Source organism: Microcaecilia unicolor, chromosome 14 (assembly GCF_901765095.1).
Source record: "Microcaecilia unicolor chromosome 14, aMicUni1.1, whole genome shotgun sequence".
Classification (NCBI taxonomy): Eukaryota; Metazoa; Chordata; class Amphibia; order Gymnophiona; family Siphonopidae; genus Microcaecilia; species Microcaecilia unicolor.
This window is the reverse complement of record NC_044044.1, coordinates 14,349,232-14,368,209: the sequence shown is the minus strand read 5'-3', so window position 1 is coordinate 14,368,209 and position 18,978 is coordinate 14,349,232. Positions and strand designations below refer to the sequence as shown.

At 44.0% G+C, this 18,978-nt stretch overlaps 1 protein-coding gene across 1 annotated transcript in view; it reads right to left on the bottom strand.

Annotated features, from left to right (window-relative positions):
• LOC115457794 (solute carrier family 12 member 9-like) overlaps nucleotides 1–18,978 on the bottom strand; it is a 52,525-nt gene that overhangs the window by 22,379 nt on the left and 11,168 nt on the right. The window contains 8 exon segments of the mRNA XM_030187397.1: nucleotides 355–479; nucleotides 880–962; nucleotides 1,098–1,255; nucleotides 3,878–3,989; nucleotides 7,220–7,327; nucleotides 12,053–12,323; nucleotides 12,805–12,959; nucleotides 15,296–15,430. Coding sequence (XP_030043257.1) covers nucleotides 355–479; nucleotides 880–962; nucleotides 1,098–1,255; nucleotides 3,878–3,989; nucleotides 7,220–7,327; nucleotides 12,053–12,323; nucleotides 12,805–12,959; nucleotides 15,296–15,430 — 1,147 coding nt within the window.

Genomic DNA, 18,978 nt, shown 5'->3' with positions numbered 1-18,978 from the left:
GTATTTTTATATTATACACTGCTTTGGTTTATTCTTTAAGAATGGCGGTATATCAAGCCTTTATCAAACATACTATGTTACTAAGTAAAAATTATCTATGAACTTTGCCAACATGGGGCAGGTTGAAAAAAAAACCACAATAAAAATAAAGTTATTTACAAAATTAAAACAAGCAAAACTTTTCTAGACATCCAATGATTTAAGATCTTTGTAAAACCAAACTAAGAGTACAGACTGAGGCTATAACCGCTGCATCCTAAAAAATATGCTTTACAAGAGAGAAATGCAGATGCAGATAGAGGGGGCGTAGGAAGAGGAGAAGACAGTAAAATTGTAGTAGAGCCCTGAACACACCGAAAGTTGGGGGCCGATGCCCACTCCAGCGCCAGACAGGCCAAGTCTACAGCAGCATAAGCCATGAGGTAGAAAACCGTTACGATGCCAGCAATGGTGTTCAGCTTCCCAGCAAACAGCACAAGCTGCATGGAAACATATATATTTACTTTTAATAGAGGATTATGCACACCTAAGCAGAGAGGCAAACCAAGACAGTCGTTCACACATACTGTGATTGAGCCACTTCTTCCGGCATGTGGACCCACCAAACACTTTCAAAATCTCATCAATAATTAAGCACAGTTGGAGGTCAGCAATCAGTCCTAACACTATTTCCCCTTCTTGACCAACCCAACACCCCTGCCCTCTCTATTCTCCTCCTCCCCACATTCTTCCTTCCTTCTTTATTTATTCTCTACCCTGTTGTTCCCCTTCCACTATCTGTCCTCCATCCGGTTCCCCTACGTCTTCTTCCCTTCGCCTTTCTTCCTTTAGCCCTTCATCTTCTAACCCCCCTCCCAATCTTTCTTTCCATGAACTTACCTGCACCAGCCCCCAGGTATACAGTACAGCCACCCAGGGGTTCCCCCCCTTCGAGATCACTTTAGCTGGAGCCAGCACAAACCCTATGAAAGAAAGATACAAAATAATTTCATAAGAAAGAGGGATAAGACCATCTTGTTTGGCAGCTTTGGAGCACATGGAAACCACATACAAAGGCCCAGGAATGTCAGGAAGCACATCCACCACCATCATCTCACCAAAGAGGTCATCCTTGGCCAGAGCATGGAGGATGCGGGAGGCACCAATCAGGGTGCTCATAGATGCCGAAAGCGAGGTGGAGTAGACGCCAATAAGGATGAAGGGCGGCCAGACGTTGATGGATCGGAAGAAGCCATAATCCTGCTTCAGCAGAGTCCTGAAAGCACAAACAAAAATAAAAGATGGATCCTAGAGCAGGGGATGGAAACCTTTAGACACAGAGTATTTCCCCTAGTGGGCTGCAACATTACATAATGTTGGAACACGTAATAAAGAAAGCTGCGTCAGTGGCTCACTTGAAGTCAGCTTCTATTGAAGAGATTTGCAAGGCTGCAACGTGGTCATCAGTCCACACATTCACATCTCACTACTGCCTTCAGCAGGATACCCAACGTGACAGTTGGTTTGGGCAGTCGGTGCTGCAGAATCTGTTTGGGGTTTAGAATCCAACTCCACCCTCCTAGGCCCATTTCTGTTCTGTTCTAGGCTGCACTCTCACTTAGTTGTGTTTCTTTTCAGGTCAATCTTTGTTATGTCCTCGCCATTGCGAGGCCCAATTGACCAATGTTCATTGTTTTGAGTGAGCCTGGGTGCTAGGGATACCCCAATCGTGAGAACAAGCAGCCTGCTTGTCCTCGGAGAAAGTGAAGATATATACCTGTAGCAGGTATTCTCCGAGGACAGAAGGCTGATTGTTCTCACAAACCCACCCTCCTCCCCTTTGGAGTTGTTCTAGTTCTCTGGTTGCTTTTTATTAAACTGAGGATGACACTCCCGTGTCGCGGGCAGGAAGCCGTTCGCACATGCGAGGTGCACTCTGCCCACGTGCCGGAGCGTTCTCAAAGGTTTTTTTATTTTGCTAGCAAAATTTTGCCGGTTTCCTGGGCCCACGCGGACATCGATCCAATCGTGAGAACAATCAGCCTGCTGTCCTTGGAGAATACCTGCTACAGGTATGTATCTTCACTTTATCTCCTGATGAATATTCCTAGTCAGCGCTTAGGACTAGATTCTATATATGACATCTAAAAAAATCAGCACTGAAACGAAATATGCCTAGGCGTCTTCTATAAAGTACGCCCAATTTAGACGTACTTCATAGAATAAGCCTAAGTTTCCTTGCAGTTTATAGAGTATGCCGAGCGCCCGTCCACGCCGCTTCATTGGCTCCCTATCCATTGCCGCATACAGTTCAAACTCCTCTTACTGACTTACAAGTGCATTCATTCTGCAGCTCCTCAGTAGCTCTCCACTCTTATCTCTCCCTACATTCCTTCCCAGGAACTCTGTTCATTGGGTAAATCTCTCTTATCTGCACTCTTCTCCTCCACTGCTAACTCCAGACTCCATTCCTTTTATCTTGCTGGAACATATGCCTGGAATAGACTTCCTGAGCCAATACATCAAGCTTCATCTCTGGCCATCTTCAAATCTAGGCTAAAAGCCCACCTTTTTGATGCTGCTTTTAACTCCTAACCCCTATTCACTTGCACAGTACCCTATGTTTTATCTTTCCCTTATCCGTCCTATTTGTTTGTCGTGATTAGATTGTATGCTCTTTCGAGCAGGGACTGTCTCTTCATGCTCAAGTGTACAGCGCTGCGTTTGTTTAGTAGCGCTATAGAAATAAGTAATAGTAGTAAATTTAGTTGTGGCCAGTTATGCCAAGCCATAAATGCCAATGCTTAGATTAAGCGCAGACTGAGTGTATTCTATAACCCCGCTCATACAGTTTCAAAATGCTCATGACCCGCCCATTCCACGCCCCTTTTCAACTATGCGACTCAGAATTTATGTGCATCACGTTATAAAAAATGCTTAGACAGTTCTGTGCATAAATTCTAATTAATGCCAGTTAGTGTCAATAATTGCTTGCTACATGGCAATTATCGGCTCTGATTGGGCTGATAATTACATTGCACGCGCTAATACAGAATATGACTGGATTTGTGCATGTAACTTAATTCAAACTATATAGAATACTGGGGTTAGCGGTTAACCGGTTACATTGCATGATATAACCGGCTAGATAACTAATATTCAGCGCATTGCCGGCAAAGTTTGGTGGCCAAATCGGGCTGCCAAAATTGCAGGCCTATTTTTGACAACTATAAACTTAACCGGCCAGCGCTGAATATTAACTTAGCCAGTTAAGTTTAAACTGGCCAAAAATAAACCAGATATTCAATGCTGGTCACCAGAAACAGCCCAGCACTGAATATCTGGTCTCACCACTGAGCCAGGCTGCCTCCCGTGGTCTGAATATTGGTCCTTAAGTTACTAAGACTATTGCTAACAAGATTAATGGTTCTTGGGCTTCAGGGTTCTGTGTTAGCTTGGGTCTCTCTTCTTTCCAATTAGAGCTTGAAGAATCCATTGGGATGGCAAGTATTGGATACTACTTTCCACTGACCTACCCTGTTATTTCCCTCCACTATCTGTCCCTTCTCCCTCCATCCCCTCTTCACTTTCTTCCCCTCACCCTTCTCCCTTTAGCCCTTCATGTAATCTAGAAGCCACAAGAGCATAAAGTAAGGTCAGCTGTAAAGATTCATCAAGAAATGGTTGTAACCTAATCTTTTCTCCCAGTGGGCAGCAGCTCTCTGCACACATTGCGACAGTAAGATGAGCCAAGTGCTGTTGTTAGTGACCAAAGAACATAGCAGCTCCCAGGGCTGAAGGCAGTCGCAACTGAGTTGTGAAAAGGAGTGACATAGTAACAGACCCGAGTAACAAAGAAGGCATGTCCTACAAGTAGGAAGAAGTTAATCACACAAACCTGTCACAGGTGAAGGCAGTCATGAAGAACAGAAGGAAATAGATGAAGAATGTATATATGACAGCAACGATAGTGCCTTTCGGGATGGAGCTACTGGGATTCTTCAGCTCACCTGCCAAGGTAGAAGTAGCACATGGTAACATCTCGCCAGCTCAAATATCCAAAATACCAACCCCCATCCATCTGAAACTAGTCAACAGCCCCTTGGATTTCCATTATATATCATTGAAGGAATAACCCATCAGCTCACACCCCCCTCCCCCTTTGTCACAGGTTCATCGAGATAATTGTTTTCAAGCATTAACCGAGGCCACTGTTCGCTATCCAAACATTCTTATTCTCAGCAATTTTAATACCCATGTAGATATTCCAACTCATCATTGTGCTTGGTTCTTTTTATCAGCTCTCGCAGATCTAAATCTTCACCAGTGGTTTGATTTCCCTACTCATACGGGCTCTAGGTATCACTAAAGCTGATCCTTCTTTTTCTCCATTCTCCTTCTCTTATGACAACTCCCTTACACCGATCATTTTGTTATCTACTTATCTATTTCGCTTCCTCTCCCTTGTCATATTGTAAAACCAAGTCCAAAATTATCTAAATGTCTGGCTTAGGTTGACCCCACAGCATTTCCTCCTCTCTTTTCTCTTTCCCTGCAGATTTTGATGCTCTCAGTCTTCATAATATGGCACCTAGTCTCCATGAGGTACTATCCTCTGCCCTTGATCAGGTTACTCCTCCAAAATCAGGTTCCTGATCCATACTTAGGTCTATCATCCTGGTCCTGTTTCCAACTACAGACCCTTCAACTCTCTTTCCAAAACAGTTGAAGGCATGCATCCCACTTTTTGCTCTCTTGATTCATTCCCTTCTGCTTGGCTATCAATTTCTGGGTCTTTTGCCAAAGATTCTCTCTACAGTAAATGCCAGTCTTATCTGGACAAGTTCCAACCATTTGGAAAACCGTTATAGTGTGTCCTTATCTTCAAGAAACCATCCTTAGACCCATCAGTCCCTGCTCACTACCGTCTGGTATCAAACCTCTGTTTCTCTCAAAGGTATTGGAAAAAAATAGTTTTTGTTCAACTATCCTCTTTGCAGAAAAAAAAACTTTGCTCTTCACACTAAGCAATCTGGATTTAGACCCTCTTTCTGCACGGAAACAGTTCTTGCTGCTGTACTCGATTAAATCTACTTTCACGTGGACAAATACATGGTTGATCTCACTCTCTCACTTGATCTTTCTGCAGCTTTCGACTTGGTTAATCATGATCTCAACTATCTTTCTTTGGAATCGCCAGTTCTGCGCCATCTTGGTTTTCCTCCTTTCTCTCTGACTGCTCTTATCAGGTTACTGTTGTATCATCTGACTTGTGTTGTTCCACAAGGGTCGGTTCTTTCACCATTTTTAACTTGTTTTTAAGCCCCCTTGCTTCCCTTATCCAATCCACAGGAGTTTCATTTCACATCTATGTTTATGATATTCTTCATTTTAATCTATCTACTATGTCAATCATGATCTTTAATGTAACACCACTTGTATCTCTCACTCCGGAATGGCGATCGCCATGACGGAACAATGTAAGCCACATTGAGCTTGCAAATAGGTGGGAAAATGTGGGATACAAAAGCAATAAATAATAATAATTTTCTTACCAATCCATATAATTCAGTTATCGGTCCATTTCAAGACTGTCTCCTTGTTTCAAATTGGCTTACCAAACATAAATTAGTCCTAAATAAGCAGAAAACTGTGGCATGTTGGTTCATTGGTAGTCCTTCTGCTTCAGCTATTCCCCTATATCTTCTTGGTATCACTATTCACCCAGTTGATTCTTGTTGTTACCTTGGAATTATCCTAGATTCCTGTCCAATGTGTTCTGCCCAGATTTCGAAATTATGCACAACTGACTTTATTATCCTCTGTCAACTGCCTTCTGTTCACAGGTACTTTGATCAAAATACCTTCCACTCACTTGTCCTATCACTACTTACCACTAGACTCGATTATTGAACATCATATACCTTGGTTGTCCTCAATCTAATTTGAAAACACTTCAAACAGTTCAGAATATGGCTATCGAAATTATGTCATGCTTGTAAGTTCGATCACATTTCTCCTTTGCTTCAGAAATTTCACTGGCTTCCTATCAAGCAACGTATCATATTCAAACTGCTTTTCTCACCTTTAAGGCACACATAGGCGTGGTTCTCCTGATTATCTCGCCTCCGTAACTATTCCCTTTTCTCCAGCTACACTCTTACGATCCTTAAATGACCATAGTTTGGTTTGCCCAAATCCAAAGGCTGCTCAGCTCGAGTTTAGCCACCATTTGTGCTATTTCACAGCCCCTTTCCACTGAAATGTTCTCCCTCTTCCCATACGATCTGAACTCTTTCAAAAAATTTAAAACAGCCTTGAAAACTTGGCTTTTCAAGCAAGTATTTCACCTATATAGTTAAGAGGGTGGAGTTTTTGCTCAAATTCATCATACCTCCCTTTTTTGTTTTCCCCCACTTGCCTTTTATTTTATCTTTCCTGTCCCTTCACCCTTTTTCTGTTTACCTTTTCCTTCCCTTTTGTCCTTTATTATGTTTTTACCCTATATCTGCTTATTCCTGTCTCTTCCAATCTTGAATGACTATCTGCTGAGACCGATACTACTTTCTTATCTGAATATTGTATTTCTTTTCTACTCTGTCATCTGTGTTTTTAGTTTGTAAACTGCCCAGTTCTGTAAGTCAGCTTGGGTGGTATAGAAAATACTAATAAACTATAAACTCTCACTCCCAATGGCACACATTGAGTGGGTTACCCCAGTGGTGTACGAAGGGGGGGGGGGGGCGGTCCGCCCCGGGTGCATGCCGGTGGGGGGGTGCTGCGGTGCACATCTGCTCTGAGTTCGCTGACTTCGTGCGTTCGCTGCAGCTCCCCCTGCCCTGGAACAGGTTACTTCCTGTTCCGGGTCAGAGGGAGCTCCAGCGAATGCGCGAAGTCAGGGAACTCTGAGCAGGCGCGTTCTGCGGCACCCCCCCCCAGCACCGTGCACCCGGGGGGGGGGGGGGCGCCGCCCCGGGTGTCCGCTCCCCTAGGAATGCCACTGGGTTACCCCACTCAATTTCCATTATGTACTATGGAAGAAATCACCCTCTTATCCCACTGATAGCATGCCCTTCTCTTCCTTTCCTGGTGAGTTATATGATATAGTGTAGTGGAAGATAACCTATGGAACTTCCAATATATACCACAAGAAACTTACTCCCCTCCTCTATCTCTGGTGGAATGCATTGGGTGGTGTAACAGAAATAGCCCATGGAAATTTCTATCATACCCAACATACCTGACATGTTGGACCCTGCCATGATGCCAGTGCAGCCATTGAACATCACTGCAAAAACTGTTGCAAAAGTCATCATGTTGCTAGTAGTGTAGTCTTGGGAATACATGGCTGAAAGAGGAAGAAGAGAAATTTAGCACTGTCTGTATCAAATCACCAGTGAAGATTGTGAAAAATTACAAGAGGACCTTACGAGACTGGGAGTCTAAATGGCAGATGACGTTTAATGTGCGCAAGTGCAAAGTGATGCATGTGGGAAAGAGGAACCCGAATTATAGCTACGACATGCAAGGTTCCACGTTAGGAGTCACAGACCAAGAAAGGGACCTAGGTGTCGTCGTTGATGATACGGTGAAACCTTCTGCTCAGTGTGCTGCTGCAGCTAAGAAAGCAAATAGAATGTTAGGTATTATTAGGAAAGGGATGGAAAACAAAAATGAGGATGTTATAATGCCTTTGTATTGCTCCATGGTGCGACCGCACCTCGAATATTGTGTTCAATTCTGGTCGCCGCATCTCAAAAAAGATATAATGGAATTAGAAAAGGTGCAGAGAAGGGCGACGAAAATGATAAAGGGGATGGGACGACTTCCCTATGAGGAAAGGCTAAAGCGGCTAGGGCTCTTCAGCTTGGAGAAAAGGCGGCTTAGGGGAGACATGATAGAGGTCTATAAAATAACGAGTGTCCTTCCCCATAAGGTGTCTCTTCTTATGCCTTCCCATGCAGATATGAAGATATTAAACCTCAAGACACAAGGAAATAAAGTGACATGCCTGAATAAATTAAATTCATAAATAAATAAAGTTAATTTTCTGTCAGGCTTTTTCTAAATTTTGGCCTTGTATTTTCTACTTTTCTACAAATCCCTCCCCCCTCTTTCTTTTCTTTTTTTCCCTATTTGTTATTGATTTTTGTTGATTATGATCTTATTTTTAATTGTTATATTTACTATTTTCTTTTGCTTATAGTTCTTGGGTTTTATTTTTTTTTACTTTGTGATTCTTTGCAATTTGCCAAAAGTGTCTTTTGATAAGAACATAAGAAGAACCATGAGTCATATTAAAGTCCATCAAGCCCAGCTTCTTGTCTCCAGCAGTAGCCAGCTCAGGTCACAAATACCCTGCAGATCTCAAAAGGTGGAGAGGAGTAGCCTGATAGTTTAGTGCAGTGGCCTCAGAATCAGGGGAACCACGTTCGATTCCCACTGCAACTCCTTGTGACTCTGGGCAAGCCACTTAACCTTCCATTGCCCCAGGTACAAAAACAGTACCTGTACATAATATGCAAACTGCTTTGATTTGTACCCACAGAAAGGTGGTATATCAAATCTATCAAATCCCATCTTTTCCCTTAGATCCATCTTATAGCTTATTTCTGGGAATGAGCAATGGCTTTCTGCAATCTACCTGGCTGATCATTTATGGACATTTCCTCCTGTGCAGTTTATAAATACACGAAGACCTCCAATTCAGTGGGAGTAAAACAATAAGAGTCTTTGTAACAAATAATCAGCTGAAATATTTCTGGAACAACAAAGTTTTCAACAGTTTGCTACATTTATTTTTAAACTCTTTTATTGACGATATGCATGATACAATTCAGCTTGGAATAATCATACAACATGTATCAATATACAAATCAACATTCCAACAACATACTCAACATCGTCAGTTGCTTTTTTCCCCCCCCCCCCCCCCATTTTCTCCTCCCCCGCCCCCCCTCTCCTCCCCGCATCTTTTCTAACAGTTTTCATCAATGATAACATCAATAATAGAGCTGCACCATAAATCAGCCAAAATATTCTAACGCACTTGGTTCTCTGCAATAGAACTCCCCAGGTACATTCCATCGTTAGGATTTTAACCTTTTATGTTACTCCCCCTCTCTCCTCCTAAGTTTGCTACATTTAATGCAATTACTTTCACACCTCAAAGCCAACGGCGAGAAATTCCACAAAAATGGGAAAGCAGTACTAAACACTTTCTTACGAGAAGTCAAACGAGTAATAGTAACAGAAAAAAACATAAGCTTGTTAGTCTTTGAGACATTTGGCCAAAATTAGTCACTCATCCTCAACATCATTGTAAGGAGGAGCTTCAATATAAAGCAATTTAAAAGTGCTCAAAATCTTAAAATCAAATATGTGCCTGAATTAGCCGGTGGTGGGAGGCAGGGCTGGTGGTTGGGAGGCGGGGATAGTGCTGGGCAGACTTATACAGTCTGTGCCAGAGCCGGTGGTGGGAGGCGGGGCGGGTGGTTGGGAGGCGGGGATAGTGCTGGGCAGACTTATACGGTCCGTGCCAGAGCTGGTGGTGGGAGGCGGGGCGGGTGGTTGGGAGGCGGGGATAGTGCTGGGCAGACTTATACGGTCTGTGCAAGAGCCGGTGGTGGGAGGCGGGGATAGTGCTGGGCAGACTTATACAGTCTGTGCCAGAGCCGGTGGTGGGAGGCGGGGCGGGTGGTTGGGAGGCGGGGATAGCGCTGGGCAGACTTATACGGTCTGTGCCAGAGCCGGTGGTGGGAGGCGGGGCGGGTGGTTGGGAGGCGGGGATAGCGCTGGGCAGACTTATACGGTCTGTGCCAGAGCCGGGGGTGGGAGGCGGGGCGGGGGGTTGGGAGGCGGGGATAGCGCTGGGCAGACTTATACGGTCTGTGCCAGAGCCGGTGGTGGGAGGCGGGGCGGGTGGTTGGGAGGCGGGGATAGTGCTGGGCAGACTTATACGGTCTGTGCAAGAGCCGGTGGTGGGAGGCGGGGATAGTGCTGGGCAGACTTATACAGTCTGTGCCAGAGCCGGTGGTGGGAGGCGGGGCGGGTGGTTGGGAGGCGGGGATAGTGCTGGGCAGACTTATACGGTCTGTGCCAGAGCCGGTGGTGGGAGGCGGGGCGGGTGGTTGGGAGGCGGGGATAGTGCTGGGCAGACTTATACGTTCTGTGCAAGAGCCGGTGGTGGGAGGCGGGGATAGTGCTGGGCAGACTTATACAGTCTGTGCCAGAGCCGGTGGTGGGAGGCGGGGCGGGTGGTTGGGAGGCGGGGATAGCGCTGGGCAGACTTATACGGTCTGTGCCAGAGCCGGTGGTGGGAGGCGGGGCGGGTGGTTGGGAGGCGGGGATAGTGCTGGGCAGACTTATACGGTCTGTGCCAGAGCCGGTGGTGGGAGGCGGGGCGGGTGGTTGGGAGGTGGGGATAGTGCTGGGCAGACTTATACGGTCTGTGCAAGAGCCGGTGGTGGGAGGCGGGGATAGTGCTGGGCAGACTTATACAGTCTGTGCCAGAGCCGGTGGTGGGAGGCGGGGCGGGTGGTTGGGAGGCGGGGATAGTGCTGGGCAGACTTATACGGTCTGTGCCAGAGCTGGTGGTGGGAGGCGGGGCGGGTGGTTGGGAGGTGGGGATAGTGCTGGGCAGACTTATACGGTCTGTGCCCTGAAAAAGACAGGTACAAATCAAAGTAAGGTATACACAAAAAATGGCACGTGAGTTTATCTTGTTGGGCAGACTGGATGGACCGTGCAGGTCTTTTTCTGCCGTCATCTACTATGTTACTATGAATGGGTAGCCAGTGCAATTTCATCAAAAGCAGACGCACACCATCAAATTTAGTTTTATTCAAGTTAATCTAGTGGTCATATTCTGTAAAAGTTGCAATCTGGCCAAAAGTGTCCTGGTATAACCCAAGTCAAGTGAATTACAGTAATCATAGTAACACAGTAGATGACGGCAGAAAAAGACCTGCATGGTCCATCCAGTCTGCCCAACAAGATAAACTCATATGTGCTACTTTTTGTGTAGTATACCTTACCTTGATTTGTATCTGCCATTAAGGCACAGACCGTAGAAGTCTGCCCAGCACTAGCCCCACCTCCCAACCACCAGCCCCGCCCCCCACCACCAGCTCTGCCACCCAATCTCGGTTAAGTTTCTGAGGATCCATTCCTTCTGAACAGGATTCCTTTATGTTTGTTTATCCCACGCATGTTTGAATTCCGTGGGATAAACATAAAGGAATCCTGTTCAGAAGGAATTGGTCCTCAGAAGCTTAACCGAGATTGGGTGGCAATCAGTTTTGGAAAACACAAAAGCATACACCAATCTTCAGAAAAATAAGATCTAACCTGCCACAAAAAAAAAAAAAGGTGTAATTTCCCAAATACCAAAGACAGCACCTGATGGACCTGAGAATTGCGCTCCAGATCAGAATCGATCGACACACAAAACTACATATTTTAATTTGAACCCCAAAATGTTGGTTGCCTTGACCACATCCTCCGGCAACAGATTCTGCATTTAATTATGTACTGTGTGAAAAGACTTTCTGCAATTTTTTTTTCAATCTGCACGGAGGGTCCTCTTGTTTTGTTATTAATTATTCCATCCCACTCACAATTTTATAAACTTTTCTTTTCTCCAAGCTAAATAGGCCTAATCTGTTTAGCCTTGCTTCATAAGGGAGATGTTCCATCCCCTTTATCATGTTTGTCACCCTTCTTTGAACTTTTTCTGTCTTTTTTTGCGATGGAGGCAACCAGAACTGCACATATTACTCAAAGTACAGTTATATCAAGAATATATAGAAAGGTATAATGATATTCTCAGTTTTATTCTCCATCCATAACATTTGGGGGGGGGGGGGGGGGGTCCCGTTTTTAGCAGCCATGGCACACTAGGCTGAAATTTTCTATGTATTGTTCATCAACAATTCCAAGATCTTTTTCTCTGGTGGCGACTTCTAACTCATAACCCAGAATTTTGTAAATGACATTTTAGCATATGTCTAATTTAAATAAGTAAGCAGCATAGGTGGTCAACTGCTGAGCCAGCAATTACATTTCCCCTCACCTTTGAGGTTGTCGTGCAGTGTAGACACATTGAAGCCTGTGTAGCTGGCATTGAAGCTTTGATTCCCACCATGGATGATGTGGACATAGCGCGGTCCCACAGAGAAGAAGCTGATGAAGATGGTAATCAGGACAATGTTAACAAGCAAAAAGATAAAGAAAGAAGCCTTGGAATATATCTCTGCCCCAACCATGCACACCAGAAGGCAGAGGAAGAGGATAGCCGAGCCATAGAGAAAGTTCCAGAAGTAGCCCTGAGGGAGGGTACGCAGCTCTGACGACCCAGTGCCATCTGCAATGCCAAAAAGAGAAGCATTATTGGACAATACCTTCAGACGCTGCTCAGCTTGTCTGCTCATGTGTGAGCTCTGAAAGATGCCTGTGCTTGCTGGTTAAACATCCCTTTTCTTAGGCATTTGGAGAGTGACAGTGGAATACAAAGCCATATTTTTCCTAAAGCCAATGTAGCTGTTATGTAATGATGCAAGAGAAATGGTTGTCATGAATGAGCATGCAAAACAGAATTCCTACCGGTAATCAGATGAGCCCAAAGCAGGGAGTCACATGAATCACCTATACAGAGGGTATGCTGTAACCAACACAGACACATTTACAGAAGAGGGGTACTTAGCATTAAGGCCATGCAATGCCTACTTTTACCATCATCATACCCTCTCATTATATCCACAGATTATGTAATATGTTTCCCCTCCACATATGCCAAATACATGCTCTCACCATCTCCTTTATTACACTTCCTGAGGACTGCTACTCACCCATCCCAAACACATCCAAAATGGCCTCCACCAGACCCAGCACATAGACACCACAAGCACAGACGTTGGCAAGGTAGAACATCAGGCCAATGCTGCCTCCGAATTCTGGTCCAAGAGTGCGGCTGATCATGACTGAAGGATGCAGTAAGGTCAAGAAAAGGAAGAAGGAAAAGAGGTGTGGCTAGGATGGAGCACCAGAGGCTGGCATAACTTGCATGTAGTCAGTATGGTTATAACCCTAGGAGCAGTGGCTGCAACAGACTTCCAAGGAGAATGGTGTAACCGCTCCCTGTACCATTTACCCCCTTTCCTTCCTTGCTCTTTCCTCTTTTTATCCTTCCTGGTTCCCTTTAGTATGTATGGCTGTATTCTTTCCTATTTTTATTAGAGTTTTGTTTTCTTTCTATGATTTTAAGTATTGTGTTAACCAACTTGACCTTCCTTTTAGAAATGGCGGTATATCAAGTTTTATAATAAACCATAAACATCAACAAGCACAGAACAACCACATGTTCTGGAAGCAGACTCAAGTTTGGTGCTATCTGGATTGCTATAAAGATTGAGGGGAAGATAGAGAGTGGGCCTGTGTACTGGATCAAAAAGGAAGATGCAACTGGTTGGACCAGCCTCCCAGAAGAGGTGGAAGAGGCCAACACTAACAAAATTTAAGCATACTTTAAAAGGACACGAAAGCAGATCCAAGATGGCGCTAAGCTGCTAGGTCGCGTTGACTCAAGCTCCTAACATGCCGAAACGAAGAGGAAGAATAGCGGGCAGGGCTTCCCCGCTACCACCCTCCTTACCTGGTCCGTTGGATCGCTACTTGAGACCGCAAGGAGCCCATAATGGAAGCGGGTTGCAACCAGGTGTAAGCGCCGGCGAAACGGAGACTTTGGCGCTCTCTGGACTTGAAGTTACTCTTAGCCCCGCTGAACGCACACCTCCTCCCCAGCCGATTGGCGCCAGTTCCTTCTTCCTGGATTCGACAGGGTCTACTCCCATTGAGGTTAGGGGCCCAGAAGAAAAACGCCGAATCGAAGCCTCTTTTGCGACCGAGGAGGGACTGGAGATCAGTTTGCCCGTGGAATCGTTGCAAACTGAGGGGAGAAAAGCTGAGGGGCGAAGTGAGGACGCTGATCTGCCTGTGAGGTTTGAATTACCAGTAGAGTTTATGACTAAACCTAAAGATGTTACACTAGAGGCTTTGTGGGACTTGGTTTCCAATCTTGGTCAAGTTTTTCTTAAGCAGATCAATGACCTTCAACCTAAAGTGAAATCTTTGGAAAATAACTTAGGTGTACAAGATCAACAGATTAAAGACTTAAATGGTAAAATAGTTAACCTGGATCAGAGACTTCTGAAGATTGAAACCTTACAACCTATTATGGTGAAAGACTTGACTAATCTTAGAGACAAAATGGAAATTTTTGAAAATTACACTAAAAATCATAATCTTAGATTTACTAATTTTCCTCGACTTCAGAATATAACTCCAATAGATATGTTGAAACGCTATATGCGTGAAAATTTATTAATTCCGGAACAGAATCTGCCTCCAATGTCTATGGTTTACTACATTCCTGGGAAAGGAACCCCGGTACCTGAAGCCCCGATTGATATTTCCTTGTTACTTGAAACTTCTGATACTGAATTGGCGACTGCGGCCACGCTAGTCGCCACAGTGGTATTATTACCAGATAAGAATTTGCTCTTTCGTTTGTTTTTCCGTAATAAAGATAAACCCTTTTTGGGTTTAAAAGTTTTACTTTTTCCTGATGTCTCTAAGGAGACTCGCCGACGAAGGAAACAATTCTTACTTCTTAGGCCTGAGGTGTTGCACTTGGGGGGTACTTTTTTTTAAGGTACCCCTGCAAGTGCATAATAAGGTTTAAAGAAAGAAAATATGTATTTACACAGCCGTCGCATGTGTCTTCGCTTATAACCTCAGTGAAAATGGAAAAACGTTAATAATATTTGTGCTCTTCTTAGCAGCTTTTGTATAATCTTTATTAATTCCTTATACTTTGTCTCCGTAATTTTCCTGAAATCTTGGATCACATTTATGGACTTGAGTATAAATTTTCCTTAGTGAAGGTTTACTTTCATGTTTTTTTTCTTTTTAATTACTGTATACTATACCTGAACAAGAAATGTCTTGTAATATAATGGAAAAAGTTAATAAATATAAATTAAAAAAAAAAAAAAAAAAAAAAAAAAAAAGGACACGAAAGCAATGGTAGAAACAGGGCTGAGAGTTCAGGTATCATATGTGGAATAGAACTGGTGTTTATTTTCATATGGGAGTCTATCTAAAGTGGTGGTGAACTGGAGCAAGATAATAAAGGTGTCAGACTGGGTAGAACAGTTCTTCCTTTTCTGTCATCAACTACTGTGTAAAAATGCATCAAGACACCCTATCATGTCAGAATATAGTGGCTGTGATGGATAGGATTGGTTGAAAAGGATACAGTAAGCCCCGCCTCCTTGAACAGCACCATTGGTGGAGATGGCACTGACGGAGAGGACAGTCAAGCAGATGATGATGTAGGCGACAACCAGCATGAGCAAGGACTGCAGAAAACCAGCATGGCCGACCACAAATCCTGAAAAATAAGAGCCACAAATAACTTCAGAATGAGCAAGGACAGCAAGAATCTCATATGACAATCAAGGGAGCATCAGGGGCTGCCAGGGCCCCCGATTCACTTCTTAGTTTCACAAAGTAAACCCTTATACTTCATTTACTCTCTCAGGCAGAATGATATTTTTTTTTCTTACTTTTGTCAAATATTTTAATTGCAAATAAAATAGTCATGGAATGGATGACCATCTTTGAGACCCTCCTATGATGCACTGCAGAAATCAATATCATTCAGCAGACAGCAGGAGACAGTCCAGTTGACTTCATGCAATGCAGGTCTCCCATTTGTTCTGACATACATGCTACAGAAGACAAATCAACAGATCAAGGCAGACCAAGGAATAGGAGAAAAACATTGGAGATATATATAAAAAAAAACAGCAAGATGAAAGAGCATCCATTGAGAAAAGTTGTTACCACTTGTTAGAGACAAAAGTGCCCTCCATCTAGCTCTAACCCATCCTGAATGGCAGACTTCCCATCTGGAACCTACCCTCCCATCTTCATGTCCCCAAACTTTGGATTGCCTGTATGATTGTGGTTGTGGGGGGGGGGGGGGGGGGGGGGGGGGGGGGGGGGAGGTGAAACACAACAGGAAGGCAGAGCATAGACTAAGTTAGTGCAAGGAACACTAGGTAACACAAAATCCAAAGACAAGGGAATCTCATCAGTGTTTTCTTTAAGGTGCAAGGGTGGCTTCTGGCACCTTTCTTCCTCACCAGATGTTATACAGTATGGACCAAGCAGTCCAGCAGTTCCTCAAACAATAGGGGGCCCCGCATAGTTCAACTGCAAACAGGTGTGCCTGTCAGAGGAGAAAGGCGTAGGTAGTGGTAGCCCCCCCATATGCCTCAGAGGGATCGTTGCTTAGTAGGAAGAATTTGGGGAGTACAAGACTGAGGAAGCAGATAGCAAAAACATTTTTTAAAAACAGGAAGGAGGAAGAAGCTGACGGAAGCAAGAAGAAAAGATAGGAGGACACAAAAGCATTAGAGCAGGGGGCTCTCAAAACCAGTCCTCGGGACAAACCCGGCCAGGCATGCTTTCAGGATATCCACAATGAATATACTTGAGATAGGTTTGCATACAATGGAGGTAGTGCATGTAAACGTATCTTACACATATTCGCTGTGGGTTATCATGAAAACCTGAGTGGCTACGTGTGTCCTGAAGAATGGGTCGCGAACCATTAGAGTAGTCAAAATGGGGCATGGGGGAGGGGGCACAGATAGAAAACACACTGACTTGCCCAGAAAGATGTCAGAATTTTCCAAATTCCTAAAAAGCACACAAACAAAATAAAACATGGAAAAGAAAATAAGATGATACCTTTTTTATTGGACATAACTTAATACATTTCTTGATTAGCTTTCGAAGGTTGCCCTTCTTCGTCAGATCGGAAATAAGCAAATGTGCTAGCTGACAGTGTATATAAGTGAAAACATTCAAGCATTACTATGACAGTCTGACAGGGTGGGAGGATGGGGGTGGGTAGGAGGTATGCATGGGGACATCAAAGCATATCATTGATATTCTAACAGGATAGGTGTATGTCTCTGTTGATCACCCCCACCCCTCACCTATCCACACCCATCCTGTTAGAATATCAATGATATGCTTTGATGTCCCCAAGCATACCCCCACCCTCCCACTGTCAAAGTAATGCTTGGATGTTTCTCTTATATATACTAACACATTTGCTTTTTTCCGATCTGAGGAAGAAGGGCAACCTTCGAAAGCTAATCAAGAAATGTATTAAGTTATGTCCAATAAAAAAAGTATCATCTTATTTTCTTTTCCATGTTTATTTTGTTTGATTTCTATTGATAACCTTAAGAGTGGACTAACACGGCCTACCACACTCCTCTACTAAAAAGCACACAAACAGGAAAAGTTCCTCTCTGTGCAGGAATACGCAAGAAGCAGCAACAACAGAAGCATTGAAGCTCCCTGAAACAGAACCACTGCAGTACATCCAACAACACAGGAACAATAGCATACAGAGGATGCCAGGAGAGCAGAGAGGAGCCAGCCAGACACCCAACAGCATCTCCTCATTTCTATAACGGAAAGCACCACACTTGCTTTGGGAGTCAGGGCTTTGATTCCTAATGGGGAAATGCAAATCTTGTTACTCAAATGATTTATCAGCTAGTTTTAGGGTTGCTAGAATGAGTGTCAAATGTAAACATGAAATGTTACATCCCCTACCAGAAACACAGGTGGAGGCTGCAAGCACAGTAATAACTAGAAATGCTAACGGATACTAGACAGGTTGAGCAATCCATGAGATTAGATGCTTGGCCAACAGCCATTCTGATAAGGGTAACTATCACAAAGTGATGCATGTGGGAAAGAGGAACCCAAATTACAGCTACATAATGCAAGGTTCCACATTAGGAGTCACTGACCAAGAAAGGGATCTAGGTGTCGTCGTTGATAATAACTTGAAACTTTCTGCTCAGTGTGCTGCTGCGGCTAAGAAAGCAAATAGAATGTTAGGTATTATTAGGAAAGGAATGGAAAACAAAAATGAGGACGTTATAATGCTTTTGTATCACTCCATGGTGCGACCGCACCTCGAATATTGTGTTCAATTCTGGTCGCCGCATCTCAAAAAAGATATAGTGGAATTAGAAAAGGCGCAGAGAAGGGCGACAAAAATGATAGTGGGACAACTTCCCTATGAGGAAAGGCTAAAGCGGCTAGGGCTCTTCAGCTTGGAGAAAAGACAGCAAAGGGGAGATATGAAAGAGGTCTATAAAATAATGAGTGGAGTGGAAAGGGTAGACATGAAGCATCTATTTATTCCTTCCAAAAATACTAGGACTAGGGGGCATTCAATGAAGCTACAAAGTAGTAAATTTAAAATGAATCGGATAAATGTTTTCTTCACTCAACATGTAATTAAACTCTGGAATTCGTTGCCAAAGAATGTGGTAAAGGCGGTTAGCTTAGCAGGGTTTACAAAAGGTTTGGACAGCTTCCTAAAGGAAAAGTCCATAGACCATTATTAAAATGGACTTGGGGAAACTCCAATGCTTATTTCTGTGATAAGCAGCATAAAATGTTTTGTACTTTTTTGGGATCTTGCCAGGTATTTGGGACCTGGATTGGCCACTATTGGAAACAGGATGCTAGGCTTGATGGACCTTTGGTCTGTCCCAGTGTGGCAATACTTATGTACTTATGATACATAAGGAAAAGGTCAGGCACTGAGTGTGGATGAAAGGGCAGATCTTATGTGCTCACGTAAGGAGAGATTTCTCACCAGCAGTCATGGGATATGGCCATAGCGGCAGAATAACTGGGTAGATTGGACAGGCGTGCTGGACTTTTTTTTGCTGCTGTTACCTACTGCTGGGGAGTGTCAGCCTGTATCTTAAGACGCAGGAAGGCTTTTCTTCAATTGAAACCCAGGGCTTTGGCCCCAGGTATGACTTTTTTCTTAATGTTTCCCAGAACACGTTTTGTAAAATTTCAAGACCAAGATGATGTGTTTTTAGATTG